Genomic DNA, 19,395 nt, shown 5'->3' with positions numbered 1-19,395 from the left:
TCCTCGCTACTCGATGTGCATTTTTAGAATTGAGATGTCCTTCAAGATGGGGCCGGATGTGGCCCGCGGGCAGCCACTTGAATAGGGCTGAGCTACTCCATGCTTACCGCTTCACCTCCACTCTCCTCCTGCTCCCTCTCTCACTTGGCCCTGTCACTCTGCCCCTCTGTTTCGCTAACTCACAGCTCCTCCTCTGCCTGGCAGGGGCCACCACAGCTCTTTTACTCCTTCAAGTGTCTGTGCCCGGTGGCACACACATCGGTCTGAAGATAAGAGATGAGATTGGTCCAGCACAGGTGGGAGACGCTGCTGGTGGTGAGGAGCCAGGAGCCGGAGACAGACACGCCCACAAACACACACAGACAGGAGATGACAGACTAAACTGACACAGGGGGCCTTTCTCATTTCCCAAATTTCTACCTCCTCGACCCTTGTGTCTCCTCCTTGACTCCTCGAACTCGCATCTCGGGTGGGAGGGACTAAGATGCGCCGCGAGGAGTCGAGGAGGCAGAAATTTGGGAAATGTGAAAGGCACAGGGTGTTTCTGAAGTCTAGTAATCTGCATCTACGTTTCCCTCACTTGCCTCTTTTCCAAGCGTCCCGCCCACCGGGGACGAAGAGACATGAAGAGACGCAAGGAAACCAAGCGAGGAGAGAAGGAACGAGGAAATATGTTTTAGAAACAACAAAAAAAATGTTTTAGAGACATGAGAGGTCCTTTCCTCCAAAGCGTCACGTGAAGCGACGTCCGTTTCTGATGACTGAGGCAGCTGATCACAGCTGATCACAGCTGTCAGTCGGCTCTAACAGCTGTAGAGACTTTTGATGGAGTTTGTTTCTGCACACATTTACACTGTTGGTACTAATCAAGTTTCCCAGTTATCAGTGCAGAGCAGCAGGATTCTCTGTTATCTGTTTAACAAACACCTGCACATGAAAGATTATAGGTTACTGTACGTCCTGCTCAGAGGATCATTTCTACTGGCACCGTGCTGATATTATCTGCATTTAGATTTACTGATTCTGATTGTAAATTGGATATTGAATAAGCCAGAATATGATCATGGTGTCTGAGATTTATTAGCCTAAACGTTTAAGGGAAATTGAAATGATGGAACTTTCAAATGGAATTTGACGCTCAGTTTTTGGCTTCCCGTGTATTTCCTCTCCTGATATCCTTTAACACTAATGCATACATTTTATTTGCAAGTCACATCACTCATCACCGATCATCACTATATTCCATCATATCAATCAAACGATTTTTCTAGCACAGCTGCTTTCTTTCATACTTTCATCAGCTGATTTTACTCATTGAGCTGCCAGCTGCTTTCATCAGATGCAGAAGGTGAGATGGCTGGATGTGCAGGCTTCATTTTCCTTTGCTTGCTTCATTAGAGCAGGGATGTTGTCTATTGGACTAAACACAGGGATGACCAACCTCACATGTGACTGAATAGAAATGAGGATAAATTATGTAAAACGTGTTTCTTGCTGACAGGCTCTCCGACTCTCTCTGACTTTAATTGTCTCCATTATAAAAGTTGATGGGAGAAATAAAAGAAAGAAAGATCTTTCTAATAAACAAATTAAGTTGTGTGTAGGGCTTTTGTTGTTCAGACCTACAATGAACTCAGATTTTAACTAGACAGTGAATCATAAATCAACTCAAATTTAAGACTTTGCACTGATGCACTTGAGTTTAATGTTATCTGTCCTGATGTACCCGATCAGTCTGCAGCGTCCAATCAATATAACGGCCACCAAATAAGGGGGCGTGTCAGTCAGTAAGATTTCTGCAAAGGATGCACTGATGTATCCTTGCTCATAGCTCCTCAGAGATCGATCCTCACTCCTCGGAGCACAAGTTCGAGCTTTTTATAAAACCGTGCATTAGCACAACTTCAGGTATCTTTCCCTTTATAAATCACACTCCACCTGGAAATGTGCTCATGTGGATCAGCCTCATATCCAGACCTCTTCACGCCCACATTCAGCCATAAATGGTCACACCTCATAAATATTGATGCATGTGAAAGAGCTGCTTACTGTAAATCACAGCAACAACAGAAAAGAGTTTCTGACACAGAAATTGAGGTGCTTGTGATGCTGCTGACAGAAACCCCATAGCCTAGACTACTAGTATCTGTTCCAGGATGGTGCGGCTCTGTTGGGTTGGTATGTCTAATGCTGGACCCAATTCTGCACACAGATCCAAGTGTGCAAGGCACCGACGCTGTGGTGCAGCTAGCAGGCCACACAATCCACTGGCTGGACCGAAGCAAAAAATCTGGTGAGAGCAAAGGAGGAGGACTTTGTATTGTACTGTATGTGCACAAACAGCTGAATTACTGACGGTCACTGCTCAGACCTCGCACCACTATTAAATAAATAGTTCTACCGCATTTCCATACATGTCTTCAGATACTGCCTGCAAGTGTGCTGTTATATTATTCAAAATCCTATGGATCACCAGCTCAGCACTACAACCTAAGGTTAGCAGCTACAGACCATTGACCTACAGCCTGGATGGTTTTCTATTCTCTGCAACATGAAGCCAGCAGTTATCCAATCCTATCCAAAAATCTGACCAAGGCAGGCAGTTACCACATCAAGCTCCACATTACCACCACTGTCATATGAAATCCATTACATTTTCTCCCAAATTCCTTGTTCTCCATTCAAATTTTTCTGAATTCTGTTCAATTTATATGTATGTGCAATTATTTATGGGGTCAAGTCTAGTAGAATCTATACTATAATGTAGTATATTAAAAATGCTATAATACTTTGGGGGATAAGGGGCAGTTCACAATGAGTGCTTGTTTGTTTCAAGTGTCTTGAAAGATGTTTTAATGGACTGTATTGTATGTGTGTCAATGCAACTTTTAAATGCTGTTTTGCTGGCTAGAGTTGATATCTCAGTGGACGTCTTCCCGGTTAAAATAAAGGTTAAATAAAAAAAATAAAAAACACCAACACAGAGAGCAGTTTGATAGTTTATTCTGTTTGTTTGGTGAAAAAACACTCATAATGCTAGGGAAAATCCCAATCTTCATCTGGGCAGATTCCACAATATGCCCTAGATATACCTACAAGAACATTCAAGAAATATCCAAACTACAAACCATATTAAACAGAAGCATTTCAACACTCTGCTTTCCTTGAAAAAAATCAACATATAGATTAAAAATGACATTATCAAGGACAGTTTGCATGCTTCAGCAGAAGTTTGTCCCTTCTGCCATAGCAGCCCTGAACAAACTGCCTTGCAGACACTCTATGTTTCTGTGTTGCATTAGCTGTGAAAATCTAAATTCAAAATCTAAATCTATTTACAGTTCATTGTGCCTCACCCCTCTCTATGACAGCAGACTTTTCACCCCGCCTTCCGGTCTGACCGTTCTGAACAGAAAAAAAAAAGTAGCCTTTAAACACAGTCGGACTTCACTTTGTACGAACAAGTTCATTTCAAGCATGCTGAGTGGCATTGCCTGTCAAGTGTCAAGTCTGTCAAAAAGTGATAACAGGTTCTACCTTGTGTATTGAATTTAGGTCACACATTATGCCTTTACAGAACCATTATTTAATAATGTTTCAGTGAACTCCACGCAGCAACAAAAAATACTGACTTGTTCAAAGTGTGTGTATGTCAAAGCCTCAACCCTTGTCTGGAAAACAAGCTTCAGTCATATTGCACCCCTGCCACTGGTTACAAACCTTTTTGGCTTGTGACCCTTAATAGCCAAACAATGCCCACCTTATCACAGTTCAACTGAAGACTCTTTGGTTCTCAGCATCAAACTGCTTTAGAAGAAAAGCAAACCCTGGAGAAAAAATAAAAACACTGTGGCAGAAATGGTCATCACCCTCAGGTTAGGAACTATGGACCTCTGCTGTCCATCTAATTCTTCTTCTATTAGGCATTTTCAGCAAGAGGATAAAGTGCTTCTTAATTAATGAGGCCATTGGTCAGCCTGATTGAGAACTGACAGAACATATGAAATCTGTTGTGACCACCTTACATCGAACAAATGATGCTGTGAAACATACCTATTTGCTGCCTGAACGTCATAAAACTGACTTAGACTGACTCAGTCCTGCAGCTTGGGACTGTGTCACTCCAGCTCAGCTCTTCCAGTCCCAGGGGACACACAGGTCCCCATCCTGCATGACTGAGTAAAAGTGAGAAACACAGATGTGGAGGCCCTGCATGAGAGGCGAGTGTTGCTCCACTAGTCTTTTACAGCACATGATCATCTGGCTGGAGCTGACACTGGGCTCCTTGGACAGACTCCTCAGAGACAGATTCTGGAGACACAGCTTCACTATAGCCTCTTCCTCTGCCTGCAGCCTGGACACACAAAGAGGTATTAGTCAATAGCAAAGCTGGTTAACCAGTATGGAACAAAAATAACAGCTGAAAGGACAACTTGTGATAAGGAACAGTGATCATCAAACAGTATTTTAGGGGGCTCACAAGAAGACCTCTTATTGCATTTATTTCTGTCAACATTAATATAGTTTTAAAGCTCTGCCATGGACTATATAATTGTCAAACCCTCTGAGTGAAAGCACTGAATGGTACTAAATGGTGTCAAGGTGAATGGCCAGAACAAGTCATTCACTCAGTGGCTCATAAAATTTGTTACGGGAAGAATGTTTAAAACACAAACTCACCACATGTTTGGCAACCTTCTTATGTCAGAAAAAAGGAGGAGGAGTGTGATAACCAATGAAATATAACTATTATATTACTATGATAAGAAAGGTCGAAGCATGTGAAATCAGAAGGGGTTCAAAATTTATTTTTCACTCACTTACTGAAGTGCTGCCCAGTACTCATCTTCCAGTTACCAGTGACAGCACTGAGCACTGTTCTCCCTAAGTTAATGTACAAGCTTTGTTCATACTTAAATACAGATGCACACACGCTTCTATACATCGGGTTTCTGCGTATGCAGATGCATTCCACACATACATGCTAGAAAAGAACACACCAAATCCGTCTTTTCTGCTTCTGCAAATGGTTTCCTAATGTCATGTTTTTTCTTATCTATAGATATTTTTTGTTTTAATAAATGCTCAACATTATTACTGATGTCTAGTCTTTGTTACACCGTACATCTACGAATATTATTTACCCCCCTGCCCAGTTAGTGTCAGTTCAGCACACCTACAGAGCAGCTGGCCCACACTCCTATAGCAGCCTACATTAGGCTCATGATTTATATATTAGACCCACATTTTATTGTCTTTGTTCATCATCTGTGGCGTGAAAACATCCGATTTCCACACAGAGAAAGTTAAAGTGGTTATAGTTCAGAAAGGGAAAGCCTTAGAATGAAGTGTTATGTTTGACTCACTGGTTTTTGCGTTTTGTGCGCTGTCTGGCCTCAGTGGCGTGGCTCTGGAGAAAGACCTGCAGCTTGGGAGGGTCACAGTTGGTCGGGATAATGAAGTGCCCCATCTTATGAAGACTGGGGTTTGAGCGGTCACTATGATGGACACAAACCACAAATGATGTCTTACTTAACTGAAGTACACAGCAGTGTGTCATGTGTTTGAGGCGTTCAGATGGTAATGTGACAACATACTTCTCCAACAACATGGTGAGCCCCTGCAGGCTCCTGGGGTGCAAGCAAAGGCGTCGGGACATCAGGCTCTTGTGGAAGGTGCTGAGGGTGCTGTAGTGCTCAGTGATGGATTGGACTGGTCCCAGCCTCTCAACATGGACCACTTGAGTCCCACCCAGGAGGAGGCTGATCCTCTCCTTTAACCAGTCTGTCTGCTGCTGCAGGCTCCGGTAGCTGGGCAGCTGCTCTAGCAGCTGGAGACACACAGGCAGAGGAGGCGTCAGAAAACAAAGAACAACACAGACAACTGTGACAGCAGGAGCACTGCGGCTGCATTACTTTGGTCCACTGATGATGAACATCCATGGTTCCCAGCATGACGTGTCCAGAGGCGCTCATCCCTGACTGGTCAGCAAACACAACTGTGTGTCCTGGAGGGAAGGTGGAGGAGCAGATTAAATGGGACAGTTGTAGAAAGTGGTCCATGGGTCAAAGGGAGCTGGGAAAATTTCTCATGTGACATCAGGTACAATGTGGGTAAATGTTACATATTAAACAAAGCGATCATGCATAATGTAAAATGATGGCACTAAAATAATGGCATCACTGTTTCGGTTAAGGCAAAGCTGCTTGACTTGACAGGGACACTTGCCTTATTTCATGTCTTCTCAGGTGGCATGCAAATTGATGTGTTCCATTGTCATTGACAATGTCTGCTCACCAGAAACAGAATCAGGCACCACATAACCATCGGGAGCAATTTAGGGTACAGTATCTGTCCCAAAGACACAATAACATGAAGACTGGAGAAGCCAGGAACCACCGACCTTCTGATAAGTGGACGACCTGCTTTATGAGCCACAGCCCTTTATCTATAGCTTTATTGCAAGTCACCAAGAAAAAGGAGATTTGTGTGCAGTACAAAAACTTTAGAGACTGCTCAATTGCTGGGATCTGAAGTTCTGCCCCAGGTGAGATTCTTCCTAACTAATAGTGAAATGGCTGTGACATATGTTACCGTTAATCAGTTAAATTAAATGAATTAATGATGCTGTCCAAAAGCGGGTGCCAGGCACCTGTAGGAGTCTGTAGTCAGCAAAGTGAAAGTTGATTATATGGGTTGGAAGTTCAGTGTTAAAGTTAAGTTGAAGTTATTTTGCTCTGGGATACTGTTGTTTAGCAGAAGACCAGTATTAGATGTGTTATTAATGACCATTCTCCTGTGAGTGTGTTTTCTCTTTCTGTGCTAGCTTAAAACAATGTTAGCTCATGCTCATTTCATGACGTGAATGCAAAATAATACAGTTGGATAAATGTATTGTGTGTGACAGAAATTCAGTTCTGTGGAATGTGTGATATGTGAGATTGAGATGTGAAATATTGTTGCTAAAAGAAACTATTGTATTGTGAAGTTAAATTTTCAAACAATAGAAATAGCATGTTTTGCAGTCTGTTTTGTGAACATCTGAGAAAGCAAAAAGCTTGTAACTGTACAGTAAAACATTAACATTTGTATAGTGCCTTTCTAGTCTTTTTGACGACTCAAAGCGGTTTTACACTACATCTGCATTCACACACTGAGCCTAAGTGCCCAAACAGAATCTAACATTCACACACATTCATACACTGGCGGAATAGCCGCCAGGGGCAATTCGGGGTTCAGTATCTTGCCCAAGGACACTTTGACATGCACTCTACCTCCTGAGCCACAGCCGCCCGAGCATATATAGTGCATTTATACAGGTGCATCTCAGAAAATTTGAATATCGTGGAGAAGTTAATTTGTTTCCATAATTTAAGTCAAAAAGTGAAACTTTCATATATTCTAGAATCATTACCCCAAAAGTTAAATATTCCAGGCCTTTTGCCTTTTTTGTTTGAATCTTGATGATTACGGCTTACAGCTCATGGAAATCAAAAATCCACATCTCAAAATACTAGAATAACAAATGTTTAAAACAGAAATGTCAACCTGTTAAGAGCCTTTAATCTCCAAGTCTGGTTCAGTACACACAACCACAGGGGAAGACATCTGACTTGACAGTTGTCCAGAAGACACTCATTGACAACCTCCACACGAAGGGTAACTCACAGAAGGTCACTGACCGCAGACTTGAAAAGTCCTCTTTTCAGATGAAAGTAAATTTTGCATTTCATTTGTAAATCAAGCTCCCAGAGTCTGGAGGACGAGTGGAGAGGCACAGAGTCCAAGTAGCCTGAAGTCCAGTGTGACGTTTCCACAGTCAGTGATGATATGGGGTGCCATGTCATCTGCTGGGTTTTATCAGGTCCAGAGTCAATGCAGCATCCCCCAGGAGATTTTAGACCACTTCATGCTTCCATGGAGATGCTGATTTCCTTTTCCAGCAGGACTTGGCACCTGCCCACAGTACCAAAACCACTAGGAACTGGTTTGCAGACCACGGTGTTACTCGGCCAGTCAACTCACCTGACCATTATAGAGAATCTATGGGGTATTGTTAAGAGTACGACGAGAGACACCAGCCCCAACCATACAGCTGAGCTGAAGGCCGCTATCAAAGCAACCTGCGCTTCAAAACACCTCATGCTTATTGAACATCACATTACATGCAGAGCGCTCTTATAAAAACAATCCAACATATGGTCTTATAAGAAAGGCTCTCAAAACTGACCAAATGTAACGAACGAATATAACCTAACAAATACAGTGGGTACGGAAAGTATTCAGACGCCTTTAAATTTTTCACTCTTTGTTTCATTGCAGCCATTTTCCAAAAATCAAAAAAGTTCATTTTATTTCTCAGTAATGTACACTCAGCACCCCATCTTGACAGAAAAAAACAGAAATGTACAAATTTTTGCAAATTTATTAAAAAGAAAAACTGAAATATCACATGGTCATAAGTATTAAGACCCTTTGCTCAGTATTTAGTAGAAGCACCCTTTTGATCTAATACAGCCATGAGTCGTTTTGGGAAAGATGCAACAAGTTTTTCACATCTGGATTTGGGTATCCTCTGCCGTTCCTCCTTGCAGATCCTCTCCAGTTCTGTCAGGTTGGATGGTAAACGTTGGTGGACAGCCATTTTCAGGTCTCTCCAGAGATGCTCAATTGGGTTTAAGTCAGGGCTCTGGCCGGGCCATTCAAGAACAGCCACGGAGTTGTTGTGAAGCCACTCCTTCGTTATTTTAGCGGTGTGCTTAGGGTCATTGTCTTGTTGGAAGGTAAACCTTCGGCCCAGTCTGAGGTCCAGAGCACTCTGGAAAAGGTTTTTGTCCAGGATATCCCTGTACTTGGCCGCATTCATCCTTCCCTCGATTGCAACCAGTCGTCCTGTCCCTGCAGCTGAAAAACACCCCCACAGCATGATGCTGCCACCACCATGCTTCACTGTTGAGACTGTATTGGACAGGTGATGAGCAGTGCCTGGTTTTCTCCACACATACCGCTTAGAATTAAGGCCAAAAAGTTCTATCTTGGTCTCATCAGACCAGAGGATCTTATTTATCACCATCTTGGAGTCCTTCAGGTGTTTTTTAGCAAACTCCATGCGAGCTTTCATGTGTCTTGCACTGAGGAGAGGCTTCCGTCGGGCCACTCTGCCATAAAGCCCCGACTGGTGGATTGCTGCAGTGATGGTTGACTTACTACAACTTTCTCCCATCTCCCGACTGCATCTCTGGAGCTCAGCCACAGTGACCTTTGGGTTCTTCTTTACCTCTCTCACCAAGGCTCTTCTCCCCCGATAGCTCAGTTTGGCCGGACGGCCAGCTCTAGGAAGGGTTCTGGTCGTCCCAAACATCTTCCATTTGAGGATTATGGAGGCCACTGTGCTCTTAGGAACCTTAAGTGCAGCAGAAATCTTTTTGTAACCTTGGCCAGATCTGTGCCTTGCCACAATTCTGTCTCTGAGCTCTTCAGGCAGTTCCTTTGACCTCATGATTCTCATTTGCTCTGACATGCACTGTGAGCTGTAAGGTCTTATATAGACAGGTGTGTGGCTTTCCTAATCAAGTCCAATCAGTATAATCAAACACAGCTGGACTCAAATGAAGGTGTAGAACCATCTCAAGGATGATCAGAAGAAATAGACAGCACCTGAGTTAAATATGAGTGTCACGGCAAAGGGTCTGAATACTTATGACCATGTGATATTTCAGTTTTTCTTTTTTAATAAATTTGCAAAAATTTGTACATTTCTGTTTTTTTTCTGTCAAGATGGGGTGCTGAGTGTACATTACTGAGAAATAAAATGAACTTTTTTGATTTTTGGAAAATGGCTGCAATGAAACAAAGAGTGAAAAATTTAAAGGGGTCTGAATACTTTCCGTACCCACTGTATTTCAGACCCGTTGAGTTCTCATTTGTGCCTACTTTTTCTTGTTCTGGAAAATGACCATGTCAACATGGTTAGGTGTCAGACAGGATCACAGCCTGGTCACAATCATTCCCGCGGCTGTAAACACAGCTCAGATGGTACTGATGCGGTTGCGGGCCAGTCTGAGGAATCTCCCCGCGTTAACTTTCCACCAGTCTGTTGGCTTTGTATCCAAGGATGGGGGAATGTCCTGTGATAAGTTCTCAACTGCCGTGTCCATGCTGCCAGTTTCAGGAGTTGTTGAGTACTGCTCCTCCAAAAGAAGAGCCATCGCGGAGGCCTCACTTACACCTGCAGCTCCCTGCGCTATTGACTGAGCGTCTCTGAGCCCCTGTGGGTTCGGTTTAAATCAGCCATAGCTTGCGTAATGACTTAATCAACTGTTTGGTTGAGTGTACGGTCATTAGCTAATGAGGGAGGAGCAGACTTTTTTTCTTGAATTCCACCACTCCACCAAGTGTTTACTAAACGGTGGAGAGTTTAGGTAGGCCTACGAGAGGAGCTGGTGCAGAGCAGAGTGGGTCAGTCAAGGGCGTCATTTTGTGTTGAAAAGTGGTGGGGACATAAGGGTTCAAATTATGGGCGTGATGGTACATTTGGGTCATGAGATGTGACGATGAATGAGAACAAGACAAGAATATTTTTAGCACTATTTAGTTGAAATATTTGATGTGAAAATATACGTGTGGGGGTCTGGTGGTACTCCCCCAGAAGATTTTGAGCATAAAACTGGTAATTTCCTGCATTCTGGAGACATTTCTGCACCAATTTACGGTGGTCTGTTTTTATAAGAGAGAAAACTATATTGCATTGCAGGTTTTCGTATTGTGCAAATAAACCTTTCTCAAAGCAGTTTCATTTGTTAGTTAACATTTCTTGGTGGAAGCTATTTTTCAGAACATTTTTAACAAATGCTTTCAAAATGTAGTGGGGAAATGTCCCTGGTGTCCCCAGTGTAAATAACCCTTATGGGGTCAGTGGACCAGTTAGGGTCAGACAGCAGTGTGGAGCTGTAGGCTAGTGTTTACTCCCTCAGAGGAGGGAGGGTGTCATTATTATTTAAATGTTAATAAAAATCTTTATTTTGGTAGCACAGACTCTGTGGAATGTAAATAATTTCTATTAGTATAATATTCTAACATTAAATTAAATCTAATTTCATAGGTAGGCCCACTGTTAGCAGTGCGGCAGGTCAGCTGCACTAGAACTTATGTTATTAAAGTCAGCTGTTATTTTAATGTAACTATATTACTTACATAATCTCAGCATATTCAGGACATTTTCTCTATATTTTATACTACATAGTTTACCGCTAGCTTAGGCCTATTATGAATATTCTTCCATCCATCCATCCATCATCAACTGCTTATCCTGCATACAGGGTCGTGGGGCCTATTATGAATATATATAATATAATCAAAAACTATAATACAGAACCATAAAATCAAGCTGTGTGTGTGTGTGTGTGTGTGTGTGTGTGTGTGTGTATACAAATCAAATCCCTCTTCTTCAGCTCTGAGTAGGCCTATATCTGGTTCAGCTTCCCCTGTGCTGGACCCTCTTACAGCTACATATGCATGAGAAGTGCCCCTGTCCCTGTTTTTTCTGGTTGCATTGTCTTTCTCCTCCTCCTCCTGCGACTCCTGCTGCACCTCCTGCAGCTCCCCCTCTTCCTTCTCTCCCTCCTCATCAACATGACTGTGGTCATCATCACCCTGTCTATCTCCATCACCTTCAATAATAAATTTTTTTTGTCCTCCACTGATCTTAAGGTCAGTGGAGGACAAAATAAATAAATAAATAAATGAATAAACTGTATCATTGCTGAAGCACCCCTAAAAATGGTCTAAAATCGCCCCTGCCCTACCTGCTGTGTGGCTAAAACTGGCACTGCGTCCTCCATGAGCCTTCAGTAATCTTCTTTTAGCTCCAGGGTCTTAGGAGTATCTAGCGTGGTGACAGTCCCATTGCATAGGACAGAAACCACAGCCCATCTCTGCTCCACTAGGTGGCCGAACATGTCACAAAATCGGTGGACTGGATGAGTCGGTGGAGTGGCAGTGGCAGTTCCACTGGCTGTAGGGCCTTTGTGGCGACAGTGCTATGTTTAAAGTGGCTCACAAGCCTGCCAGCTGCAGAGATTACCTTTTTGAGATAGACGGCAAATCTGTTGTTGATGGCAAGCTGAAGTGTATGTGCAAATCAATCCACCGAGTACCAGGTCACTCTGATGGGGTCGTTTCCTGCTGTGATGTTCCTCGCGTTCCACCCCCTAATTGGCTGCGCTAGCATCTCTGACTTAGCATTGTTGTACCTGTTCTCAATGCGTGAGGTGATGGTGCCTCGAGATAGGATATGATACGCTGGTTCAAGCAGATGCATAATTCCCTGAAATCCTTGGCCATCAACCATACTGATTGGCATCAGGGTTATTTTTTCTGCCTCCTGTGCGTTGCAGTTCTTCCTGCATTGTGGAGACATTTTCAGCTCCAATTTAAATTTATTCATTTAGCTGACGATTTTATTCAAAGCGACTTCCGTGCAAACATTGTAGTGATGGTGGGTTGGTGCTGCTGGTACGAGGAGGATACAGCCAACACACTCAAATGAACATTGTTCAAGTGGTAGAGCATTGGTGTTGTGTATTTGAAGGCAGAATTACAATGTGTGCATTTTCTTCTTTCAACTTAAAATGATCCCATCAAAGACTTTTTCTGAGATTTCTGAGGAAGTCCAACATCCAACGTCCAACAGTTTGCTGATCAGCTTCATGAGGAGATTGTGTTGAATACTGAGCTGAAATCCACAAACAGCATTCTGTTTTTCTCAAGGTGTGTGAGGGCTGAGTGGAGGGCAGTGGAGATGGCATCCTCTGTGGATCTGTTGGTTCTGAAAGCAAACTGGTGAGGGTCCAGGCTGGCTGGGATGTTGTTCTTTATGTGCTGAAGAACCAGTTTCTCAAAGCACTTCATCAGAATGGGGGTGAGAGAAACAGGGCGGTGGTTGTTCAGACTAGACACTGCAGACCTTTTAGGGACAGGAACGAAGGTGGCTGTCTTGAAGCAGGTGGGAACCCTCTCCTCAGACAGTGAGATGTTAAAAATGTCAGTAATAACATCAACTAGCTGACTGGCACATTTTTTAGTACACGGCCAGGGATGTTATCAGGCCCAACTGATTTACTCATATTCACTCTCAGCGGGATTCTCCTCACATCTGCTGTGGATACTGACAGGGGCCATTCCTCTGGCCTGCCACATATCTCTGGTGTCGCTGGTGTTGAGGTCTCTCTCCAGTCTCTGCTGATGTCTCCGCTTTGCCTCCTTGATGCCCGCTTTCAGTCTTGCTCTGGCAGTGCTGTAAGCTTCTTTATCACCTGACCAGATAGCAGCTTTTTTGGCTCTGGATAGAGCCCTCACCTCTCCATTCATCCAGGCCTTCAGATTGGGGAATGATTTGATCGTCTTAGTGATCACCACATCATCAACACATTTGCTGATGTATGATGTCACTGATGATGGATATTCTTCAAGGTTGATGTGGCTCTCCTGGGTGACGGCCTCTCTGAACATACTCCAATATGTGCTGTCAAATGTAACGTGAGTCATCCATGCCAGCAAATATTCCACCTACTTTTAGTGTTTATTCTACTACTTGAACCTGCTCCCTTTCTCTTCACTTCTCCTCACACTCACACACACAGGCAGACATTACACCTCTGGTCTCTCACTGCAAACACACTGGCTTGCCGATCTCTCCTCCATGTGTCTCTGCTGGCTTTCCCCATCAGCAGTATGTTTCATAAAGTCTTTAATAAACCCGCGTTTCCGTTTTAATAGCAGCAAGTGCGCCGCATGTGGATTGATAACAACATGGTGAACTGAATGATATCTGCACTGGTGTATTCACTGATGCTCCATACTTGGGAAATTTTCACCATATCCATGTCTTATCACATTCTTTTTTTCTCTCTGCAAAATGCTAAAATGGGTCGCCAAATTTACTTTGGCGGCGCGCCCAAGTAAAGTATATGTGGGAAATGTATTTAAATTTTGTGCAGCTGTAGGCCAATATTTTTTCACCTACAGTCTTCCAACTGTGTGTCACATGAATATTTTAGTCCCATCATGATTGAGTGATCATGCCTGCAAGTTAGATTAGTTTAATTAATCCAAGACGGATAATAATATTAATACCCCCCCCGAAAATAAACCCAGAAAAAAACAAAAACAAAACAAAGTATGAACAGAACCGAAGCTCAAAATTTGAGGTCTGAACTAAACCGTGGATTTGGAGAATCCCCTAGAATATAGACGGCTTTCCTGTACTCAGTGAAACTCTTTACCTTGCAAGTTGATCAGAGCCTCAGGGTTCTGCTGAGACAGTCGGCTCAGACTCTGAAGCTGACAGCACCTGTGGGCCACTCCCCAGCTGCGCTGCCACCTGCACCACACAACTTACATCATCATCATGGTAATATGTACAATGCTACTGGTTCATGCATAGCATTGAATAAAAGTTTCAGTGTGTAATATTTTTTGAGGATCTATTGACAGAAATGCAATATAAGATCCATAACTATGTTTTCAGTGGTGAATAAAGACCTTGTATAATAAACCGTTTTGTTTTTCTTCCCTTAGAATGAGCCATTTCAATTTACATAACCGCGGGTCCCCCCTTCCATGGACATCGCCATGTCTCTACAGTAGCTGAAAACAGACAGCGGTACAGAGCACGTTTCGTCACTACTATCTTCTTGTCCTACTTCTTGTAGAATTCAGGCAGTGCAGACGCTCATCACTATGTTGAATATGTACACTCGCAGAAGAAGTAGTAATAATATACAGCAGGGGTCAGCAAATAAACAATTTTTTAAACCATTAGATGGTGGGTGAGAAAATAAGATCTAATATTGGAGATTGTTGACACGGTGTTTGGTTGGCTCAGTCGGTAAAGCGCAGGACTCGTATCTCAGAGGATGTGTGTTTGTTCCCACACACGGACAAATTTATTTTTTTATTTCTTCAACAAATGGATTCTGCAGTGACTGTTTTTCAGGGAAGGCATGCTCACTGCAGTGTTTGTGTTTCGGTGTTTGATCTGCATTCATCAACCTACAGATGCTTTTTAGCTATGTTCAGACTGCAGGCCAAAGTGACCCAAATCATATGTGACTCAGATCTGATCTTCTTATAACAGTGTGAACAGGCCAAGTCACATGGAATCTGATCTTTTCCAGTTCAGATTTGAGGCACTTTCATATGTGGTCCAAATCCGATACAGATCGGATCTTTTTAAATGCAATTGTTGCAACTTCACTCTTCACTCTAGAGCAGCTGTTGTCACAGTTCTGCTGTAAATCGAGCAGCTATGAACGAAAAAGCTCCACAAAAGCTATTATAAACATGTGGCTATCTTTCTTCTCTATGTTACTATCATCTGTTCACAAATCCCCTTTCTTACAAATGAAATCCACTGGACCGCAAGCTCTCTCTCTTCTGAGTTACGTGCATGCTACTTGTGTCCGTGCCGACATAGGGGAGAGACTATTTCAGGGGGTTACCCTAACTAAGCCACCCCAAATAATAAGAAAAAGAATTATTAGATTTAGATTTTTTTTTTTTTTTTTTTTACAGTGCAGACGTGTACTCAACAAATAGAAGTAAGAATATTGATAAATACTATAGAATAATACAAATATAATTTGTATTTATTGGTTTAAAATAATCCCTCTGCTCCATAATTGAAATCCCTCCTGTGGTCGGGCACTAGGACCCTGAGGGAGGCAGCCTTTCATCGCTGACGAGCGACGTTCCAACACACAGAGACACGCGGACATGGTGAAGATTGGTTCAGCGTAGTGAGTGATAAAGAGTGAAACTTTAAGTTGTTGTTAGTGACTGTTAATTGCTGAACTTTAGCTACGTTTACTTGAAGTAAAGGAGAGGGGATATTTTAGTTGGCTATGGAAAACACTAGTGTTGATAATGTGATAATGTAAAACGCCATTAATATTGTCTATCTCTACTAGCCTATTTTAATCAGTCCCCACATTGTTGTCAGTGAAAACTAAAGTTCATAGTGTCCCTGTTAATGCTGTTGGATATCCTTCCATTCATTGACTAGATGCATACTGAAGATATTTTAGGAGAGAGAAAGAGAAGCAGGAGAATGGCAAGGCAGCTGATTCTGAGGTCAGTAGTGGTCTACAGGTCTAAGGAAATGTGGGCTGTTGTGTTTTCTTCAGTTGTTGGCAGGTCTACTCACTATGGCAAAGCCTAAACTAAATTATTTTATGACATTTATAATATTTTCTATATTCTGACCAACTTAGCTTTCAGCATTCATTGGCTGTAAAAATTAAATAAATATGTAGATGTTGCCTTCAAATCCATTCCACTCGGCTATTTTAGTATCCATATAAGTTTCACTGCTCGCGCCTGCTGCACTGCAGCGACTCAGCGAGGTAAAGAAAGCATTTTAGCATACCTGCTGTTCAGGTGTGGTTTGTGCTCACATACATAAGTCACTTAAAAAGCCACTTTTTAAATGAATGTTCCTCATTTGTTTACCTGATGCTTTTAAAGGCATCATGTAGTCGTTGTTACAGCACTGAATTACAGTTATACTTACACTATGTTGTTTTAATACTTATAACAGAGTTATCTGACACTTTGCTAGGCTAGCTAGCTACAGTAATGTTAACATTAATCAACCAGATTTAGCAGCTCTTTGAATCCTGGTCAATGAGATAAGCTAGCTGTGGTACCAGTGCCAAATCTGATTCAAAAATGGACTGAACAAAATTATTGTTTTTTTCATCTGCATGTGTGATGACTCAGCAGGGATGATATTACATGAGAAAGTTGATCTACGGGAGATTCCACTAAAATCTGATGCAGGAAAGACCGAAATTGGTGCAGAAAAATTCACCATAATGCAGAAAAGTGTTTAATGCTCAAAATTTTCTGGGGGGAGCTTGCTTCTTGCTTCAGCTACGACCTACAAGAGGTTTACAACTGTCGTTCATAATGAAATGATGAACAAGCGTTTGTTTACTTGCCAAACTTGTGGTGGTCAATTAACGTAATCATTACGTCCCGCTGGCTGCCATCACGTTAATAATTACCGTTGGCTGGAAAGAGGTAACAGGTTTATTGTTGATCATGTAACCTTACAGTTTTATTTTGTTATTATGTTACACTGGTTTGAGAGTCAGGAGGATGTGTTGACTTATAGTAGTTTAAACTGTCATTGATTGCATTGCACATTACATGGTTGTGCTCTGTAAGTTAAAAACAGGTTACAGGTTTATTGTTGATTATGCAACGTCACAGTTTTATTTAGTTAACGTTACACTGGGTCTAAGAGTCTGGGGAGTGTTTTGACTTACAGTATTTAATGAGCCATCAATAATTGCATTTCACATTACATGTTTGTGCTCTGTAAATGCAAAACAGGTTACAGTTACTGTATTCCTTATAGCTATGCAGTTTTATTAGCAACCTGGATTGAACGCAGCAGGTTAATAACCACGAGAGACTTGACTTGGACTCCAGCTCAAAGACTTGAGACTTGACTTGGACTCCAGCTCAAAGACTTGAGACTTAACTTGGACTCCAGCTCAAAGACTTGTTGCATCTGTGATGTCTGTCGCTTTTTATTTGTTAACATCTTCACTTCTTCAAAGTTGTGAGCCCTTTTCATAATTTGGGAGAAATGTGACCCGTGAAAAGACAATGAAAAACAGGAGTCTCCGGTGAAAATCGGGAGGGTTGGCAAGTAGGAGCTAAACGGTGTGACTCTGTTTACTTCTGTATGACAGCGTGCTGCTGTGTGTGACGTGTCGCTATTCTGCGCATGCGGGTCACTTTCAGGTCGCGGACAATTCACACTGTAGTCTGATATAGGCCACATTTAAGCAATAATGTCAACTGTCAGATCTGGGAATTGAGCATTAAGGCGTGCAGTCCGAACTTAGCCTTTCTTTTCTCCAGTATCTCCAGGCAGAAAAGATTTAGGGGAATCACAGACTCAAAGTAAAAGCTCTTAGTTCAACTCCAAATAAGCATTACAGTAAACAAGCTTCTCGCGGTTTTATGCTGTAGGCAAAACCACTAAAGAGGAAGTGATTATGTGAGTACTGTTGCTGTCATGCCTGAGATCTATTTCAGCACCGCTATCAAAATATTTTTATTTTGCCACTATCAAAGCACCGTAATCTGACCGCTGGTCAGATATCATTGTTGGCGGGCAGTTTTGGCGAGGGTCAATAATCACAAAGGGAATAACGTGTTTCCCTTGTCAATGTTTATATAAACTGTGTGGTTTATAATGGACTGTGGTGCAGAAACAGTGACAGTGTTTCACACTCTTGGCTTACATTTCCATGTTATCACAATAACATATGGTTTTACTGAATAATTAAGTAAATATAATTTCTTAATATGTCTACCTAAAGAAACCTCATTTCTTGACTGGCCTTTCTGCTGTCTCAGAAGAGACACCTTTTGTGCTGCGTCAGCCACCGTAGCTGACCTACTCTCTTTGAAAGGTTAGGGGGCAGTGGTAGCATCATAGAGTACGGTCTAGACCTGCTCTTTTATGAAAAGCGCTGTGAGATAACTGTTGTTGTGATTTGGCGCTATATAAATAAAACTGAATTGAATTGAATTGGTAGACTGGACACTTGGTTGCAATTCGCAACCTCACCGCTAGATGCCACAAAATCTTACACACTGAACCTTTACAGCACAGTCACAGTCCACAATAGAACAATTGAGTATACTTTTGCTATTACCTTTACTATATCATAATTTAAATCATGCTCTTCTGTGACTTACGATGCAGAGGAACAAGTTTCAGAGTTAATATCTGACCAGGGTGTTGGATCTGGGTAGCTGCTGATTATTTTGCCAAAAATAAGGTTCATCAGATTCATCAGAGAGATAAGTGGAAATATTCAGCTAGACTACAGTGTTGTGAACAGTTGTTAGCAGCTCCCACAGCACTTACTGTGTGTTAGGGGAAACAATAGCGTTACGTGTACCTGATGTTAGCAAGATTAAATTTATGACACAATTCTTTCTTCAGTCTCTTCAGTTCTTCTCTCCGATGAAGGCTATCACTGTGCTTCTTTGTTGCTTCAGGCTCGTTGTTTCTCAGCCACAAGCTGACAAAGAAAAAGCAACATGAAACTCTAAGATTAGAGAATACATAAAACTACTATAATCAGTATCTTACAAATTGTAAACCACACAGAATTAACACAAACTGCAGTTCACCTAATCTCTATGTAGCTCACTGTTTTGGTTTTATAGCCAACTGTGGTGGCAGAAAATTGATCCGTCTTATAGCAATGGTGATAATTATATGTCTACCATTGTTTACTTATAGTCATCTTCTCTGGCATTAAACTGTCCACTAGGACATGCCAGGGTTGTGTTTGTGTGTATGAA

General features: G+C 42.2%; 1 protein-coding gene across 4 annotated transcripts in view; it reads right to left on the bottom strand.

Annotated features, from left to right (window-relative positions):
- Positions 1-2,987: 2,987 nt before the first annotated feature.
- tcaim (T cell activation inhibitor, mitochondrial) overlaps positions 2,988-19,395 on the bottom strand; it is a 32,397-nt gene continuing 15,989 nt past the window's right edge. Inside the window, exons 6-13 of one of the 4 annotated variants that reach the window (XR_005443315.1) lie at positions 18,987-19,109; positions 14,283-14,380; positions 5,916-6,007; positions 5,598-5,830; positions 5,367-5,498; positions 4,054-4,354; positions 3,761-3,827; positions 2,988-3,405 (exon numbers count right to left, since the gene is read on the bottom strand). Coding sequence is in view for 1 of the 4 variants with exons in the window: in XM_038710327.1 (XP_038566255.1) it covers positions 4,129-4,354; positions 5,367-5,498; positions 5,598-5,830; positions 5,916-6,007; positions 14,283-14,380; positions 18,987-19,109 (904 nt within the window). In the remaining 3 variants the exon portion in view is untranslated. Of the gene's footprint in view, positions 4,355-5,366; positions 5,499-5,597; positions 5,831-5,915; positions 6,008-14,282; positions 14,381-18,986; positions 19,110-19,395 lie in introns of all 4 variants that reach the window. The other 3 variants (XR_005443314.1, XR_005443313.1, XM_038710327.1) reach the window with 3 other exon arrangements.

Source organism: Micropterus salmoides, unplaced genomic scaffold (assembly GCF_014851395.1).
Source record: "Micropterus salmoides isolate LMB-PRFRI ecotype aquatic unplaced genomic scaffold, ASM1485139v1 Ms_hic_scaffold_11, whole genome shotgun sequence".
NCBI lineage: Eukaryota > Metazoa > Chordata > Actinopteri > Centrarchiformes > Centrarchidae > Micropterus > Micropterus salmoides.
Note: the sequence above shows the minus strand (reverse complement) of the source record. Positions and strands in the feature narration are given on the sequence as shown.